General features: G+C 35.2%; 1 protein-coding gene across 7 annotated transcripts in view; it reads left to right on the forward strand.

The window, feature by feature from the left end:
• Window positions 1-20,525, forward strand: part of PAN3 (poly(A) specific ribonuclease subunit PAN3) — a 118,655-nt gene that overhangs the window by 3,196 nt on the left and 94,934 nt on the right. For all 7 annotated transcript variants that reach the window (XM_059902477.1, XM_059902476.1, XM_059902472.1 and 4 more), the window contains exons 2-4: window positions 9,269-9,390; window positions 10,183-10,249; window positions 12,116-12,186. In XM_059902477.1, coding sequence (XP_059758460.1) covers window positions 9,269-9,390; window positions 10,183-10,249; window positions 12,116-12,186 — 260 coding nt within the window. The remainder of the gene's footprint in view (window positions 1-9,268; window positions 9,391-10,182; window positions 10,250-12,115; window positions 12,187-20,525) is intronic.

Below are 20,525 nucleotides of genomic sequence, written 5' to 3' on the forward strand. Positions count from 1 at the left end.
ACCTGATCATGTAGAGTCACTGACACAATTTTATTTTGCTTTTATTGTTTTCTTTGCTGTTCTTTAAATGTAAGAATGTAGAGTATTTCTTTAGCTGAGAGGTCAAACAGATCTGCTCTGATAAGCTGGGTCTGCCTGCAGAAATACTTTGGGCTCCTTGGGTATCTTCTGTGTGTGTGTGTGTTTTAAAAGTTTTTCTTTTTTTATTGAAGTATACATACCTAGGGAAGAGTATACAAATCATAAGTTTTGGAATTTTCACAAGATGAACACATAGCGTATAACAGTACTCAGATCAAGAAATAGAACATAATCAGTACCTTCCAGAAGTTTTGCTCTTCTTGCCCTTTGCCAGTCACTAACCTTTCCCAGAGGTAACTACTGATTTCAGGCACTACCTTATAACATTGTAGATTCATTTTTCATGCTTTTTTGAGCTTTATAGGAATGGCATCAGGTAGTATGTACTCTTTTTGTGGGCTTCTTTCTTTCAGCATATTTGTAAGATCCTTTTGTTATATAGGAACAGCCTCTTAGTCTCATTCTTGTGTAGTGTTACATTGTATGAATATACCACATTTTATTTTCTCATTTTACTGTTAGTGGGCAATGGAATGTTGCCAATTTTTGTCTATTAAGAAGAGCACTGTTTTGAACACCCTTGAACATGTTTTTTGGTTCAAGTTTACCAATTTATGTTGAATTACGTGGGAGTGGAATTGCAGGCTTGTAATAGGGCATGCAGATGTTCAGCTTTAAGTACATGACTTCAGTTTTCTGAAGTGATTGTACCACATTTACATTCCCTCTAGAAGAGTAGGAGAGTTCCAGTTGCTTCACATTCTCCCCAACACTTGGTGTTCCATCTTACAATTTTAGGCACTTTGGTGGCAAATCTTTTAATTTGCATGAGTGTGGATTGTAATTGAATAAGTTGACAACATTTAAAAAATCAGAAGGTTTAACATTGAAATACAGATTTCTGGCTTCCTTTGAAGGGCGGCTCTTTTGTATATTGGAGTTAGGTCTGTGGTGGGGCCAGACTCTCCATTTTGCCTTATTACTGACTGGGTGACTTTTCTATGCCTGGCTCCTCTTGGCATTTGAGTTTTTGACCCTTGCTTTAGCACTTCACATTTGCAGAATTGTTTTGTTACTGTTTCACATTCTGTTAAAACTTTAGAGGTACATGCAAGAAGAAAATTTTATCCTTATTTTGCAAGCATTGGAAAACTGAAGCAGAAAGGCTTTTTCTTCTCTGTATACTTAGTTGCAGTGGTGTTTCAGTCTTGTAAAGGAAGTATACTTTCTTTTGCTTACTTTTTATCTATACAGAGTAGTACATTTTCTCACTTCCAGCTCTTCTGTTGATGTGGCAGTGTGGTAGTAAACATGTTCTGGCATTCAGGATTGTTTGGGAAATAACAGTTTATTTTTTTAAAAAAGCATTTACTTTAAGTTTTTGACATTTCTCATTTCTTTTGGACTTGGGATATTTGAAGGCTTAAATGTGGTTTGATTTGGGTTCAACTGAATTATTGATTCTTGACATTTTAAAGAGGTAATTCTAATATTTTCAACCAGCTAGACTTTTCATCTTCAAGGTGCTCAGTTTTTAGCAGCTAAACTGTTATACCAATATTTGTATTTCATGCACATTACTTAATTTGAAACCGAATAGATTTGTTTATTTTACCACAGTAGACTTATTTTCAGTTCTACTAATTTAGTTAGTAATGAAGGCTTTGGCATAAGGCACATCTAAGATGGGCCTGGCTCTCTTATCTACTAGCATTGTGATCTTGGGCAAATTTTTAACTTTTAAGCCTCAGTTTTTCTCATTTAAAAAAATGGAGGTAATAATAATACCTACTTCAGATTTGTGATAGGGTCGCACGTGCCACTGTCAGTGCATTGCTTGGCACATAGTGAGGTTTCAGGCTTAGTTGCTGCTGTTATTGAATATTACTAGTAGTAAGTCTACAATTAGCCTGTACATTTCCTTACCTCCCAGTTTTTGAGAGTATATTTTCAAGACCAGTAAAATAGCTACAGATTATTGAACTGCGGTTGTCTGTCCAAATGAAAGAAAGTAGGGGATAACTTGAAGTTCATATACAAACTTTGGAATGTATGATAACGTGTATGGCAAAACTGTTTTTGTTTAAGCCAAGATTATACTTTTCATCCCACAAACCCGAATCAGCTAACAGAAAAGTGAGTACTGGGAATTTGCCATTAGGATAGCTGGTATAGATTTAAACATTTTTATTTGACAATACACAAAGTAGACAACAAAGACTACCATTTAGTTCACTCCTTTAATATTGTGCTTGCAGAGTGGCAAGTTTTGATCTGGGTGATAGGAATACAACATTGAATGAAACAAAAGTCTGCCCTAACGGAGGCTACATTCTAGTGGGGAGTACAGACACGTGTATAAGATAAAGTCAGATCTTGAGAAGTTTTATGAGGAGGTCATAGAGCTTTATGAGGAGTACTCAAAGAGGGTTGTCCTAAAGTAAGTCTAGATAAGAGTCAGTTAACAAGTAAAAGACTGCTTTGCATGGAAGTGCATTTGAAATGACTCTGTAAAGAAGATACGTGATTGCCAAAACAAAACAATATCTTCCTATTTTTGCCCTTTTATAGGATTTTTCTGTTTTTAAATTAACTTTCTATTTTGAGATAATTGTAGAGTCACATGCAGTTGTAAAAAATAATACAGAAAGAGCTTTTTGTCTCATCACTGTTTCCCCCAGTGGTAATACCTTTCATAGCTGTAGTACAGTGTCACAACCACATTGATTGATACAATCCACTTTCCTTATTCAGATTTTCTGAGTCTTATTTGTACTTGTGTGTGCACACGTGTGTATATTTAGTTCTGTGGAGTGTTATCGTGTGTATGTTTTGTGCCTGCCAACACAGTCAAGACATGGAACAGCTCTGTCACCCTCAAGTGGCCCTTTTGTAACTCTCCCTACCAATTCCTGGCAACCACTAATTTGCTCTCCATTTCTGTAATTTTGTCATTTCAAGAATGTTCTATAGGGCAGGATGGGAGTGGGATGAACTGGGAGATTGGGATTGACATGTATACACTGATGTGTATAAAATGGATGACTAATAAGGACGTGCTGTATAAAAAGTAAATAAAATTAAAAAAAAAAAAAAAGAATGCTGTATAGGGAATTCCCTGGTGGTGCGGTGGTTAGGACTCCGTGCTTCACTGCCGTGGCCCGGGTTCAATCCCTGGTCCCGGAACTAAGATCCCTCAAGCCGTGGCATGGCCGAAAAAAAAAAAAGAATGTTCTATAAATGGAATTATATAGCATGTGATCTTCTGGGATTAGGCTTTTTTTTTTTTTTTTTTGAATCAGAATAATTCCCTCAAGATTCAGCCAAGTTGTGTATATCAAGAGTTTTTCTTGCTGAATTTTTCTTTTTTCTTTTTAACTTGGAAAATTTATATCTATCTTTATTTTGGAGCAGCTTTTTTTTTTTTTTTAATAAATTTATTTATTTATTTATTTATTTATTTATTTATTTATTTTTGGCTGCGTTGGGTCTTCATTGCTGCACGCAGGCTTTCTCTAGTTGCAGTGAGTGGGGGCTACTCTTCATTGCCGTGCACGGGCTCCTCACTACCGTGGCTTCTCGTTGCAGAGCGCAGGCTCTAGGTGCACGGGCCTCAGTAGTTGTGGTACACGGGCTCAGTAGTTGTGGCTCGAGGGATCTAGAGCGCAGGCTCAGTAGTTGTGGCACACAGGCTTAGTTGTTCTGTGGCATGTGGGATCTTCCCGGACCAGGGCTCGAACCCGTGTGCCCTGCATTGGCAGGCGGATTCTTAACCACTGCGCCACCAGGGAAGCCCTGGAGCAGCTTTTTTTTGGTCTGTTTGCTTTTCTATAGGCATATGTGCTTTTGTGTACAAAGATATGAACATTTACAGCACCTAGAAATATTTTTAAAATCTATTTTAAGGTTGAATTTAATTTATTTAATTTAGTTTTTAAGTTAATAGAAGCCATAAACTTTTTTGTAAAAATTTTCACTGGAACAGCAGTGTATAAAGTCAAAGTAAGCCAATCTCATCTTATTGCCCAGGGTTAATCATCATGAATAGTCTTGTGTATGTGACCTTGATTACTGCTAAGGGGCCTGTCTCCAAGTACACTCACACTGGGGGTTAGGGTTTCAATATGTGAATTTTGGGGGGGAAACAGGTCAGGTCCGTAGCATGGGCATGCATACACACACTCAAGTTTTAGAGCAGTATTTCTTACATTTGTTTTTCCATATTAACTTTATATTCTGTTTATAAAGTAGTTTATGAGCTGAAACTATACAAAGGAATGTGAGAAAATATTTGTTTTATGTACTATTATCATATAATTGTTAACAAATCAATATGTAAAGTATTTGTGTCTCCTTTCAGTATATAGGAATTATTTCTGGACCTGGGTCCTGAGATTCTGATTTTAATACTCTCTTACAAAGTAACTTTGATTAGGCTAGCAGCTTAGTCCATGTGGAAATATATTTCCTTATCTGTAAATAGGAGAAAGGGGTATGGAGTACATGATGACTAATATTTCTTCAGCTCTAAAATGTTTCTGTGTTTTTCTAAATGTTTATGTTCTAGAAAATGAATTATTTTATGTTCAATCTTTAGAATTCATCCTCTTCCCTTCCCAACAACTTTTAAACATCACTGACCTCTCAGCAGCTTAACTTCAGTTTAGGGAAGGACATGCTCATGTATCTTGGCTGAGTTAATTGGCATGTGGATAATAGTCCTCTTCTGATAAAACCTCTTCCTTTTTTGATGTCTTTTTTGGTATCTTGCTTTTTCTTTAAAAAACGAAAGATGTTGTACCTATTTTTTTAATTATATTTTTACTCTTAAAAGTTACAGCTTTAGAAAACTAGGAACAGTATCTTGCTTTTGGAATTAAAAACGTACTGCATGCACAGGTTAAAAATTTAAATAGCACAAAAGGGTACACAGTGAAAAATAGTCTCCCTTCTTCCTTAATTCCCTGATCCCTCTCCAAAAGACAGTCACTCTTTCCAATTTATTATGTATCTATTCAGAAATATTCTTTGTCTGTACTATGACTCATGTTTATATTTCCCTATCTGTAGCACATACCGACACACATATACACGTGTGCAGACATGGAAGCCTAATGCACTTTGAATTTTTTCAGCAAACTGCATATCTTCTAGTTTCTTCCACATCCACACATAAAAATACACCTTACTCTTTTTAGTGCACATAAAAATACACCTTACTCTTTTTAGTGGCTGTTTAGATTGTTTACGGTCTTTTACTATTACAAATGATGGCCCTAAGCTGTTATATCTTAATGTATTATGTATACTTATACATAAATTAACACAAAATATAATGTACACATATGTTAAGGAGCATACAGAGTCTTCAGTAATCTGGTTTAAACTTGTTACATTAAAAAAAAAAACTATGTAGGCAAGTACAGTATGATCTCACTTACATATGGAATCTTAAAAAAACCCCGAACTTGGGGCTTCCCTGGTGGCGCAGTGGTTAAGAATCCGCCTGCCAATGCAGGGGACACGGGTTTGAGCCCTGGTCCAGGAAGATCCCACATGCCGCGGAGCAACTAAGCCCGTGTGCCACAACTACTGAGCCTGTGCTCTAGAGCCTGTGAGCCACAACTACTGAGCCCACGTGCCACAACTACTGAAGCCCACGCGCCTAGAGCCTGTGCTCCGCAACAAGAGAAGCCACTGCAATGAGAAGCCCGCGCACCGCAACGAGGAGCAGCCCCCGCTCGCCGCAACTAGAGAAAGCCCATGCGCAGCAACAAAGACCCAACGCAGCCAAAAATAAATAAATAAATAAAAACAAAAACAAAACCAAAAACCCCAAACTCATAGATACGGTGGAGAACAGATTGGTGGTTGCCAGATGCAGGGGTCCAGGGGGGTAAGTGAAGATAGTCAAGAGGTACAAACTTCCAGGCCTTTTATTCTCATAAAACATTGGAAAGTAGGTGTTGTCATTTCTATTTTACAGAGGAGGAAAAAAAAAGACTTAGGTTAAATATGCTGTCAAAGATCAGTAGTTGGCAACTGGCTGAAACAGACCTTATGGGCAGTTGTATTTGCTAAAAGTTTGTGCTCATTCCACATTGCAGTACAGAAAAGGATGGTGCGAGTGTCTGCTGAGTGGTCGAGGAGCCCCTGTTTCTTGGGCCTGCATCCACTGTGCTGTCATCTAGTGTCTTTGGCTCTCATTGCCTCATCAGAAAAACGGAGGCAATAATATCATTTGCATGGGGTGTTTTATAGAATTTGGTTGTGAAAATCTATTGTATCTTTTATCAACTTTTAAAAATACCTACTTTAAAAAAGGGCTTAATTGTAAATAAGTTTTTATGTAAATGTGCTAGTAGAGTAGGGAATACCAGAAAAATATCAGGAGTAGTCCCAAATCTCAGTTTACAGATAATTTAGATGGGTAGATAGTTCAGAAACAGGTAAGAATTTAAATGTTTAAGTAGTTGAAGACAGCAATAAAAGATCAAAGGAAAAAAATTTTGTCACATGAATGATATAAACAGTATCTTAAGAGGTAGAGTTGTGTGTTAAATACAACTTGGAATAATTGGGGTATACATTCTAGAGATAAGAGAAGAGGAAAATGACATTTATGATTACCTATGAGACAGGGTGTTAGGCATTCCGCATAGGTTACTTCACTTGAGTCCCTTTCACAACCCTGTGAGTGAGATGGGATTGCCTTCTCTTTCAGATGAAGAAATGAAATTTAGAGGGTTTTGCTCAAGGTCATTCAGCTAGTGAGTGGCAAGAGTTGGATTAGAACTGAATGACTAACTTCAAGTATTTTGTTTTTTTTCCATTATACCTGGGTCTTGAAGAACATAGAGTTGGGGTGTGTGTGTGTGTGTGTTAGAATTGATGAAGTGTGGACCTTCAAAATACAGTGAGTTTATCATTTTGACTGGAGGAGAGAATTCAATAATGTTAGGATTATTGTAAGACATTTTTATAGTAGATGTATACTTTGACATTATAATCTTTGATCTTTTGGAAATATCTGAGTAAGGTACTCAGTTTTCTCCCTGATGGATACACAGTTGTCTTAAGTCCATTTATTGAGTAATCCTATTTTTCTCCGATTTTAAAAAGGAGCTTTATCGAAATATAATTTACATGCTATAAAATTTACCCATTGTAAATGTACAATTCAATTACTTTTAGTAAATTTATAGAGCTGTGCAACCATCAGGATTTTTACAAGAACTTTTAAGATACTGTTTCATTGTTTTTCATAACTTTTTGTGGAAGTTTGCAGGGTAGATGGTATGAGACTCATTTTACAAGTCATGGTATCATCTCTACTTTATAACCATTTTGTTTGCCTCAGACGTTGTGGCTAGTAAGTGGCAGAAGTGAGTCTCAAACCCAGTACTTTCAGGAAATACTAGAATGATAGGTTGAGAACAGATTGTTGAGGGCTTTTTAATGTCAGACTAGGAAGTTTGGATTTCATCCCTTGGGATGAGCACTGCCAGCATCTTGTCTGTGATGTCCTAGTTGGCAGAGGAGAACCACTCAGTAGTTTCAGCTGGGCTTTTTTTTTTTATGGTCTATGGAACTCCAGTCCCTCAGGCTGCTCCCAAACTTAAACGACTGATAGCCTGTTGTTGACTGGGAAGCCCTAACCAATAACATAAACAGTGTTATGTTTAGAGTGTTTATTAACACTCTCACAATTAACATATTTTCTATGTTCTATGTTATATATATTATATACTGTAGTCTTACAATAAAGTAAGCTAGAGAAAAGAAAAGGCTATTAAAATCATAAGGAAGAGAAAATACATTTTGAGTTCTGTACTGTATTTATCGATATAAGTTTACATTGTATGCTTACAAGGTGAACCACTTTCTTTCTGTACCTAAACCACTGTTGCCTTATACGACACAAACTAAGTGTCATACGTTTTACTAACACTAGACATCAAAAATGAAAAGATAATGTGAAAAAGAAATGCATACTTATTTACAGGTATCCTGCACTGATAATGAAGAAGCAGCAGTATGATTGCTTTGTGGTAGTTTAGTGTAAGTGATACAGTTGCTTCACAATAGCCTAGCCTATACACTAATAAATGAATCATTATAAACTTTTTATAGTCATATTCATTATACAGTATTGGAAAGGTTACATTTAAAGAAAAACACTTAACCTGTGATGATAGGTTATGTCACCTGTAATAGTTTCTCCAATTCGGAGAGAGAGAGGCATACTGTACAGTAATGTAATTCTTTGAAAGCAAAGTTATAAAACAGTAAGAAAACTAACACGTTAATTTTATATTAAATGTCACTCACCTTATGCCTATGTAAGGATAGAGTGGTATCCACATCTACATATATTTTATGCATTCATGACGTATGATTTCTTCATTTTTTTTTGATATTTATAGGCTACGAGGTTCATCTTTGAGTTTTTCAAATTGTCACAAATCTCCAAAAATTTTTCCAATATATTTATTGAGAAAAAGTCTGTGTATAATTGGACCCATGCAGTTCAAACCTGTGTTGTTCAAGGATGAACTGTACTTACCAGGAAATAGCATCTAAAACATTGTCCATCACTTTGTTGGTATATGATGGGTGTCTTAGTAGTTACAATGATTCTGTATTATTCTACCATAAGATCGACAGAAAGCTTGTCTGAACCCCTCGGCTCTATCCCATTGCTACCACCGTAGAATTGGCTTACTGAATTATGAGTTAATATGAGACTGCTGGTCTGTTTCTTAAGATGTGTTATGAGAAACAGTCCTGAGAAACTTGTCTCTGTTTAGCATATGAAGATTCACAGGAGAAACTGCAGTGGTTTATATTCTCCTGTCCTCTTGCAAAGTTAAAGAAAAAAACTTGCTGAGAAAAGTAGAAATGCAAGTGTGGTTTGTTTCTTCATGTTGTGCTTGGTGGCTCTCAGGTAACTAATATAAAATAAATAGCTATCTCTGTGGAAAAAAAAATTTCAACTTGAGCATTGTTTAACAGATTTTTAGAGTTGACACAGTTTTATTTGGTTCTGCCTTTTGTTATGAACAGGTAAATAAAAACAAGTGTGACAGAGATTTGAGACTTTAAAACTTATTTGGGAACAGAGAAACTACATCAGTGTTTTGTGCTTTTAAATAATTTAAATACTTGAATTTTCCTTCTCTTTCAGTTCCTGGAATAGATGGAGGTGCTTTAACTGATACCAGCCTCACAGATTCATATTTCAGCACCAGCTTTATTGGAGTTAATGGATTTGGAAGCCCTGTAGAAACAAAGTATCCCTTGATGCAGGTATTGTTGGTATGAATTTATATGGCACTAAACACTGAAGTTTATTCCCGGGATGGAGACATCTGGAGTCTTCATTTGTTTTCACATTTGTTGAGTGGGAGGTGGGATTTTAGGAGGTGATGAGGTAGGTGGGGTATAGGTGAGCCGTCTCTTGTAGGTTTGGAGTCAGGGTGAGCTTTCAAGGGTAGAGTTGGAGAATGTAGAGGATGGATAGAAAGAGACTGGTTTTACTCCTCTGTGTGTTTTGTTGAGTGTGGAATGAGGGCCTTTCAGGATCGTGAGACCATAGAGGCTGTGGAGTGTGTTAAGAAAGCGTGGGGACATATTTAGAGAACAGAGAAGAGCCTCATTTTATAGAATCTGTGAGGTGTATGAAGGATAATATGCACTGGGAGAGAATAGTAGAGAGTGTTTATTGACTTACAGTCATTCACATCCTCTTGGATGGATACTGGAGTTTATATTTTATGGACAAGGAAACTTAGTAGTTATGTGTCTTGCTTAGGCTATAAAGTTATGGAAGTGCAATTCAAAATAGTTCTGTGACTTTGGTTTTAAATACCTGGCTATTGAGTAAACTTTTCATTTGATGTGTTATAGACAGTATTTCGAAGTTTCTGCGTAGATGATTGTAATCCAAGCAGCAGCATTTATAGGAAGATTAGAGTGTCACTGATGTGAACGATGGATTGGAGGGGAAGACGCAAAGAGGGTCAGTCTTAACTTAATCGGTTGAATATTCTTAATTCTGTATTCCTCAATGATATTATGTATATATATTTTATGTTTCAGAGAATGACTAATAGTAGCAGCTCCCCAAGCCTTCTAAATGACAGTGCCAAGCCATATGCAGGCCATGGTAAGACTTGGTCCCTTTTTCTCTTACAGATATATGTATTTCTGACTCTTAAAACAATATGTCCATTGTAGAAATTTTGAAAATTACAGATAGATGTAAGGAAGAATATGATCTGTTATCTTCACACTCAGAGATAACTAGTATTAAGATTTGGGTATATGTATACACATACATATACACATAATACTTTATATACGTAATAATACCTGAGATTGCATTAAATATACTTTTAAATTATGACAGTGTTTCTCGGTCATTATAAATTGAATCCTGTTGTTTATTTTCATAATTTACTTACTTCTGTTTTTTTGTTTTTTTAAAGTCCAGTATTGGACTTATGTGTATGAATCTGTGTTCATATTTTGAGTTATTTCTTTTGGAAACATTCTTAGACATGGAATTACTGTTTCAAAGATTATGGATATTTTTAAGCCTTTTGATACAGAATTTCCGTTTCATATCCTAATTTAAAAATAAATGTTTCTTTTGTATCTGTATCCTCTTTTTAAAAATAAATGTTCAGGAATGGTTTTTTTAAAAATATGTAACAATTTATTAATATTCTATATTGGTAAAATGTAAACAGTTATTTATAATGATGAGAATAAAAATTTGCATGTTGATTATTTCTGAGATAGACATTTTATGTGTGTGTATCAAATCTGTCTCATTACTTAGAAATTTCAACTTTCTTTTGCTGTAGGAAAAAATAGCAACATTTTAATATTGAATAAAATTATTAGAAACTAATGTGTAGCATTATAATATTTTTGGCATTCCCATAGAGTTTATATGCTGACTTTTAAATGCTATCAAAGGTAGCATAAAGGATGAATAATACCTATTTTTATAGTCTTGAATGTATAAATTACATAAAAATCTTGTGTCTTACTATTTTATTAACTTCTTTCTCTTTGCATTATTAGTTATATTAAATTAATGTTAATTCTAATGAAGGACTAGACTGTGAAAATCCAGACAGAAGAAACCAGAGAAATTAAGCAGCAATTTATATGTATTGCATTACGAAGAGATTTAAGGTTCCTTTAAATGACAACGTTTACTATATTTTCTTTAGGATTTTACAGATAATTTAATCAGAAACATAGGACTAACTAAAGCTCAGAAATGAAGACAAAAATATTTCAGTGTATACCATGCATTCCTTTTCAGAAACTCTTCTGATTTGTTAAGTGAGAAACAATTTAGAGATGTGCTTTTGTTTGTAACTTCTGGCCACGGAGTAATAGAGCTTTGAACCTATAAAATCTTTGGATTTCATGTTTGTGTTTTGAAACATTTAATATTTTCATCTTTAAAAACTTAATTTACCTTCTCTTTTTAGTAAGAATATCAAATATGTGGTGATAAACTTAAAAATATGGAATATTCTGTAGGGTAGATGGTTTTAAGGTCTTGCCTAAGTGTTAACATCCAAGTCCTATCGCTCAGAGTATGTTTGACTACTCTACTTGCCACCCCTACCCCTTTTTTATTTTTCTTATGGTTTGGTCTCAAGAACACAAACTACAGGTAGACTTCCTTCATAAACACATTCCTAATAACATGGTTAAGATCACCTTTTTTTTTCTATTTTATTTTTCTTTTGGTTCTCAGCAAATAGATGCATTCTAATTCGTATAGCTTCTGAATAAATGTGTACTGACTATTGGCTGAATGAAGTAGTCTCCAATTTGTGTTTCATTCACTTACAAAACATTTGAACACCCACTGCGTGAGGCATTGAGTTTATTGTTGTGGTATATGATTTTTTTTACTACTTTATAAGCATTCAAGTTAAACATTTATTAGATTTATAGGTTTCCTGAGTTGTCTGTGTGGAAACTTATATAACTTACCTTCCAGATCCTCTAACTTCACCTGCTTCATCCTTGTTTAATGACTTTGGTGCCCTCAACATCTCTCAGAGAAGAAAGGTAGGTGAGATGGAAACTTACGTGAAACTAAATGGAACATAGGGGTGATACTGGGATGTTACCTACATAATGGTCAGTGTTCTCTTAAGTGGGGGAGGACTGTAATGTTTTTCTTGCTTTTTGTTAACCATTTTCCTTGGTGTATATCTCTTATATGCAGAATTTTATTTGATCTCTGTGCATGAAATAGAGACATTTTATGTGAAGGGATGAAATCCTTCTTATTTTTGCTCATTTTCTTTATCTTAATGCATTCTTTTTAAGATAACAGCAACTACAACATTAAATTAGATGTTATGTGACCCATTGTAGGTGTATTAATCATCTTTTAACTTTATTTTCTGACTGCTTTGTCTATATACCAAAGATTTCTCCCCTAATTTAATTAAACTCCTCATTCCAAGGCAAACTTAAAATCTTCAGCTTTTCATAATTGGCCCAACTGTTTAAAAACAGTCTAAAATCTCTTTATATTAGAAATTTAATTTAGTTTTATTTGGAATTGAGGTTGATAGACCATGAATCGATTTTGAAGTACCTTGTAGTAGTTTATTATAGTTTGATGCCTTTGAGTCTTAATGAGAATCATTATGTTAATAGTGATAGTAATCTAGAGACGGTGCTAATTTTGGTGAGGATCAGTAGCAGCTAAAGATGTTCAGGAGGTTGTAAATCTTGGCGGAAATTACTATAAAGTTATAACTAATTCAGTTTCCTAAGTAATAGGAGAAAGATCAAAAAGAAAATATTAATTTTAGAAAACTGATGTAAGCTTAAGGTGCTTTAAGGAAGTCTCTGATCAGAAGGTAGTATAAAATGAATTTCAAAAATACTAGATAGATGTTCCCTAGAAAAGAAAATAAAACTGTGGGGTCAGGTATGAATTATATCAACACCTCATGTACCTAGTATTATCTCCTTTTTGAAAATAGGTGAGAACAAGGAGGTAATTAATTACAAAATGCTTTTAAGCAACTAAGATTGGTAGACTAAAAGGTATGGGTTTGGTTTTATAGACTTCCTTACAGGCTCTCACCAAGAACACATTTACTTTTGCTTTACATACTAGTCTCAGAAATGGGAATATGTATTTTCTAAATCCTTAGGGTAGAAGTGGAATAGAGTTGGACACAAGCAGTGAGAAGTGAGTGAGAAGTGACAGTAGGGAAAACCTTCAATATGGAAGGAAGCAGTGAAGTGCTGGAAAGCAGGTACAACCTAGAAGTCAGGTTATTTGGAGCTGTTTAGTGTAGGGGAAAATAAAAAGCCCTTAAGTAGTCTTAAGGGTCCCCCAGTAGCTTTTTCACATTTTAAAAAATAATCTGTTAACTGTGATAAGTAGCATTTCCGATATATGAGTAGAAAGTAAGACTAGAATGGCAAATAAATACTTATGAGGGTTTGGTGGATTGCATCTTAAAGTTGAAATATGTGATTTAGAGCTGTTGACATTAATTTTTGACAAAATAGTAAAGAGCCCTGGAGATTTGAAAAAGGAGATTATAATACCCATTCTTCTAAAATTTATTTTAGTAAAGGAAAATAATAGAAGGAAGTATTACTACAGATGTGACATCTGTATTTGGAGAGAGATTAGCATGTATCCAAGTGGAAGCAGATTAGTGAAGTGAGCACTGTGCTGCAGTTTTTGAGGTCCTGGATCTCTAGCTTTGTGACCTTGGGACAACCTTCTAGGCTGTAATCTTCACATCTGTGAAATGATGAGCATGGCCTGGATAATTGCTGTGGTGTCTTTCATCTCTAAAACTCAATGTTTGGCTAAACTGAAAGGACCTTACGTGTCAGCTTCTACTTAGAAACTCAGGATTCATATAGTGTATCTTTGAAGGACCATATTTTCTTGCCATTTATATTTAAAATAATATGTAGGGACATAGAGATTTTTTTTCCAGTAGTGGGCTACATAATTAGGAATCTGTGGGTACAGGTTGCATATATTTTTAAATTGTTTGTTAATGGTTGAGTTGAGAAGGTTTAAAATTCCTTTGTATTAGAAATATTCTTGGTATGAGAGTATTGCATGCTGTGAATTGAAGGCATATGGGGACTTTGTCTATTCTTTTTTTTTTAAATTTAATTTTATTTATTTTTTTATACAGCAGGTCCTTATTAGTCATCAATTTTTATACACATCAGTGTATACATGTCAATCCCAATCTCCCAGCTCATCCCCCCCCCACCCCCCGTCTATTATTCTTTTGTTGTAGTAATTTATAATGTCTGTTTAATGATGTAATTTTAGTGGAAGTACCTCAAATTTATGTAAATATTCAATCATAATTCCAGGTGATCTAAGCAGGCTATCATGATAACTCAGTGACATTTTATTTCAGAATGAGATTGGAAAACAGGTAGTTAGGCCATACTTACTACTATTTCATAGCTAGTTAGATAAATTATTTTCTGAAAATCTCAGTTGGGCCAACCCCTGAGCTGCAAATGCTGCTTTTTGCCTGTGGGGTATGTGAATTATTTGGATCTGATCAGTCAGATATTTTAACTGTGGGCAGTCTTACTCTGGGCTGTGTGAAAAATTTAAAAAGAATGGACTGATGTTTTTCTTGCTTTCCTCAAATCTAATTGAAGAGACAATGCATGAATCTACTAGAGAACATTTACACAGCAGTGTATTAATCAGTGTGAATTTAAATGTGTGATGATTGCTAAGTAGCAGAGAATTCTTTAGATCCAGAAGAGTTTATGGAGAAGTTTTGAGTTGTGGTTTTTGAAGGTGAGGAATATGGGGAAGCAAACATATTAAGCAGAAGGAATTGTTTGATTACAAGTAGAGAGTTAGGATCTTCAGTAAATTTTAAAATTCTCTTCTATCATAGATAAGCTAAGAAACTATGGCTGAGGGCCTTGTATCTATAAGGACTTGTTGAAGTAAAATGTGTGATGTGAAAAACAGTATAGAAAAAGGTTCGTAGCCATTTGTCTGGGTTGGTTTATTGTTGTTAAGTATGTGGAAAATTTCCTGAAGAGCTGTATACTGAGAATATATATGCCTTAGGGCGCTGATGCTCATAGTGTGTCGAGTGACTGGAGCTAGACGGTGAGTTGTTTCCTGTCTGTAGGGAGATAAGTTAAAACGTTAAAAGTAAATGTTTCGAAACTTCTATAACACTCTGATAATACCACAACATCCAAATGTGTCATCATTTTTCTAGTAATTCATTTTTGTTTTATGAACATATAGGACTATGATGCATAGGAAATTTTTTAAAAATGTGATCTTTCACAGTTGATATTTGAGAAGCACTTATTTTTAAAATTTTCTACGTTAGAAATATATAAATATAGATAGGAAAAGTAACCATTATTTGAAAATGTGTACAATTATTGTTGGCCAAGGGTGGTGGTGGAAGAAATTGAATTATGGCTATATAGTCAGTGGGAGAGGTAAGCCCCCCAAAACACTGGAGATGGAGTTCTGTTGAAAATGGGAGTGAATATATTAGACGTTAATGCATAAGGAAACCTTAACAACAAGGTAGATAAAGCCGAGAACTGGTATGACAGAAAAAGACCTGAGAGTCACTGTGAATCACAAATGTGGTCTGGACAGCAGTAAAATTTTCGGTCAGAAATCCTCTGGGAACAAAGTATCTTTATAACAAAGTTAGATGTAGAGATACAGATATTCATAAATAACATGATGACATCTTGCTAACTATTCTTGCTAAGCTGTGCGACCACAGATGATTGAGACAAATGTTCCTTCAAAATTTGTGTCTGGCAATCTTGGCTTTCCCTTTTATATATTTTTGTCCTTCTTCGCCCTCTTTTTTAGTTGTCCAGTCATTTTCCTATTTAGCTTTCTCCCCTCCCCACATTAAGGCAGAAACCCTCTGGTGCTCGTCATTTACATTTCTTGTTTTAATTGTACTTTAGTATGATGTTTCAATCAATATGCAGCTTTACCTGGGCATTTGCATTTTATTTCTGATAATGGGATGACAGATTTTCACTTCTGTAAATTTTTTAGGTTTTAATAACACGTTAAATTCTTTGGGTTTAGAGGACAAAAGACTTGTGAAGTATCATGTTTATTTCTTCTGTTCTTGATTTTAAAGCTCTTTGTCAGGATGAGGGAAGTGGGATCCAAAGAGGCTGGCTTATCTACTGATGGCTTATTTGTGGGGAAATGCAGCTGGTGGAGGCCTCGCTTTGGATGATTCTGCTTGATCTCAGCTTGGAACCTCCTCCCCACTGTTCTCAAATCTTAAGCGCATCCTTTCCTTTTTGTATCACCTCTGTTACAAAACTTACTGATCTATATATATAGTATGATTTCTGATTAATTTGACATTTAAAAATTTTTGTGTACATTTCTGTTCTAATGTCTTCGAAAGATGACTTTTACATTATTTACTTTTACATAGGGAACCAAATAGGAATAACAATGTGGTGAGTATTATGGTAGAGTTCTTTGGTGGAGAAAGCTAAAGTAAACTTGGAGAAATTAATAGGATTATGGCATAGATAATCCGGGATGTAAATCTTTCCGCAGTCCTTCTGATGGCTAGGCTCATTTTAAAACATGGAACCAAATATTGATTGAACATGGAACCAAATATTGATCTCGGGGAAAAAATAAAAGGTGAGGAGAAAAGGGGGAAGATATTGAAAAATAAATAGTAATGGGAATCACAATCTAAAGCTTCACCTATAAAACCATTTTTAAACATTTTATATATGTTCTCAAATACTGTTTTACTTAGTATTTAGATTTCCAAGTCAGCCACATCCGTATCTTTTACCCATGAGTACTATGCAGAATATTTTTATGGAAAATTGTATTTAGAATTCCAAATTAATACACTCAGAGCTATTCTTCCTTTTTTTTTTTTTTTTTAAAAATATTATTTATTTATATTTTTGGCTGTGTTGGGTCTTCGTTTCTGTGTGAGGGCTTTCTCTAGTTGCGGCGAGCGGGGGCCACTCTTCATCACGGTGCGCGGGCCTCTCACCGTCGCGGCCTCTCTTGTTGCGGAGCACAGGCTCCAGACGTGCAGGCTCAATAGTTGTGGCTCACGGGCCCAGTTGCTCCGCGGCATGTGGGATCTTCCCAGACCAGGGCTCGAACCCGTGTCCCCTGCATTGGCAGGCAGATTCTCAACCACTGCGCCACCAGGGAAGCCCCAGAGCTATTCTTCTTTTACTAGAGTTGACTGAACCTCCATTCACCTCTGCTTGCCATGCTGTGGGAACGGGCACAGGCTTTAGATTTAGAGATACGTGTGGTAGAATTGTTGGAGTCCAAGTTCCTGTAGGCAGGGGAGCATCACGGTTCCTGTTTATAGCTTTCTTAGAGCTCATGGTGAGTTTTTCTCTCTCTCCAGGAGCAGAGAGTTGGGAATAGTAATAACCCAGTAACACTGAATAATGGTCCAGGTTTTAGGGTTTGGGGTTGGATGCCAGGCAGTGTGAACTGAACCCCTGTTTCTTCACTGATGGTCTTTCTGTCTTGAAGCTTAGTTAAACCTTTGTGTTTCTTCATTTGCAAAATGAGAATAATAATACCTTAGTACCTGGCATGTAGAGGTGTTAGGAGGACTAAATGAGAAATGCCCAATAAACGGTAGCTATTATTGCTAATACATGGTGCTAGCCAAACCCTTCTAGTCTTGTTTGGGAATTGTTAACTATTATTAAATAAATAAATGTCTGTTGCTACTCACTCTGGATCAGGCTGTATTAGAGCTGTCCATTGGAAAAGCCGTTCTCCTATAGTTGCTTTGAGAATGTCCCTCTTTTCTTTGAGGTGTTCAGGCCCCTCCTCCCCGCATAGCTGTTAGCTTCTCAAACATATCCTTCAAATTTGGTGAAAATACATCTGGGATTTTCTCACTATGCAGTGGCAGCCTTGATTTTATTTATGTTGACAATGATCTTCTATATCCGTTTCAGGTAATATGGTAATACTTTTATAAAATTAAATGTTTTATAATTTCATTTTATCATTTAGTCACCCCAGCAATTCTTTGAGAGATATTATTTTTTTCCATTTTACAGATTGGGAAATGGAAGTTAGATCAAGTAATTTACTTAGAATAAGATAGGTAATATTTAGTTATGTTTCAAAGAAAAAAATTTTTCTAGGACAGTATAGAAGGGTAAGATCTTCTATAAGGTGAAAAATGAAGAGGTAGCGGAGAGAGAGAGACCACTGGTAACACGCAGAGGAGGAGATAAAACATTGACCTTATGCCTGCCTATTTTTCCATTTATGTGATTATCTCAGTGTAAGTTTTTGTAAACAGTGTAAATTTCTAGGGCAAGAATATACATTTAAGCTTTTGATAATTGATAGCTAACTTTTCAGAAATGTTGCACAAATTTATATTTCTACTCATGGGTGCTGGTTTTTCTACAGCCTTGAAAACACTGAGATGTAAAAATCTTTCATATCTTTGTCATTTTATAGTCAAAAACCCCTCATTGTTAAAATTTGATTACTGCTGCTATTGAGCTTCTCTTTTATGTTTATTGACCTTTGGTGTTTCTTTGGTGTCCTATGCTTTTATTTTACTGTTGGGATATCCTTTTTAAATTTGTTGTAAACTGTTTGTTTATTAGACATTTAAGCTTCTTCTTTGTTTTTGGTCTTGAATTTCACAAGTAATTTATGCTGTCAATTTTGAAATGTCATACTTATTACTCTGATTATCTTTTATTAAGTACATTAGAAAAGAATAGAATATTAAGCTCATTTTTGTTAAAATAACATGGTAATTCCCTGTCTGATGAGTTGGTGATTTTATATTGAAAGGACTGTCATTATTTTTATGTAATTTGAATCCACTATCATTTTTATTGCTAATGATCTATAGTAATCAACTTCCCTTTAGCAAACATTTACATTCTCTCTCTTCTCTGTTTTGTCAGAATTAAATGTGACATTCTTCTTACTGTTTAACCCGTCAGTCTATTCTTTTCTTAAAATGATGGATTAGATTAGATTGAAACTTGTTTAACAATATGATAGCTCCTATAGAAAAGGGCTCAACTTTGAAAAAGTTAATTTTATTTTCCTCCTAAATGAAGAGTCCTCCAGGGTGAATTTCCAGAATTGTGTTGAGATAAAGGTGTGCTTTGGAAAGAACAGATTAAATTTTTGTTGTAACAAATTAGGAGTTCAGCTGCGTATTTTCTCTACTTTAATTCGTACTTTGTGTGCAGTGACAACTTGCTCTTGTTGAGTCAAGAGTCTTCAAAATTTATGATTACAAGAGAATTTTGTCCTGTTGATTGATTTAAAAAGATCTCGCTAGAGTTTTTTGTTTTGGAGGCTTTTTAGGTGCGTATGGTTGTTTGGTGTTTGACAAGCTACCGTATTTAAACACATGAACTGAAATAGCATGGCTTTTGTATACAGTATGTAATACTGTTGACTGTAGTCATTATTTAGCTTTAGCTTTGGGGATTTTGAGTGGGTTCTTACCTAATAATGGTAGTTCACTGAAACCATTGCTGCATCTGCCACTTGGACCTGGGAACTAGTAGATCATTCTGAGATTTTCTGGTTGGCTTCTTTACACTCTACTCTGGGCACTGTATTTACGAAGTGTAGTAGCTGATATTAAGAGTTTGGTATTACTGGTGGTTCATCCCTGTTTTCCTAGGAAGTAGGGGTCAGGAATAAATTAGTAAAGATCAATTTAGGATTCTCATCCACAAACATGCTAGCCTAAGTATTAAGCTAAATTTAACCAAAACTATGTAATTTTTCCTAACTCTGTTTAATTCCCAAGATTTGTTCTTGCATTTTGAAAGTGGGGAGGAGGGAGTGGCTTAATGAAGTTTCTGTAGCTACTGTTTCTCACTGATCCCATCCATGCCAGTTAGAGTCAAAGAGAGATTGATTAATTTAGGAATTTGTATTTGGTCATTTTAGAATTAGCTAGAATAATGTTAAGATGGTAACATGTTAAGGAAAACTATAGAATGTGGAATAAATTTAGTGAAGAGTACAAGCTCTGGAGCCTGACCTCATGTTAGTTTTGAGATTATAGGCAAGTTATTTTAACCTCATCTAAGCCCACCCTTCTCATCTGTCAAGTTGGTTTATGATGGTGCCCATCTCACAGAATTTTGCGTATTAAGTATATGAATGGCTATACAGTGCTTGGTGTAGCGCACTGTGCTTGTCAGATGGCAGTTGTTGTTGCAGTCTCCTGCTGCTTACAATCCTGCAATTTAAAAACGTATGTTTATCTGTTTCTGAATGTGTGTAAGATTATTTATCTTTGATTAACCACTACCTACTTTAAGTTCAATCATAGTAAAGAGCATTGCTGAAGATATTCTGCTTC

Source organism: Balaenoptera ricei, chromosome 18 (assembly GCF_028023285.1).
Source record: "Balaenoptera ricei isolate mBalRic1 chromosome 18, mBalRic1.hap2, whole genome shotgun sequence".
Lineage (NCBI taxonomy): Eukaryota > Metazoa > Chordata > Mammalia > Artiodactyla > Balaenopteridae > Balaenoptera > Balaenoptera ricei.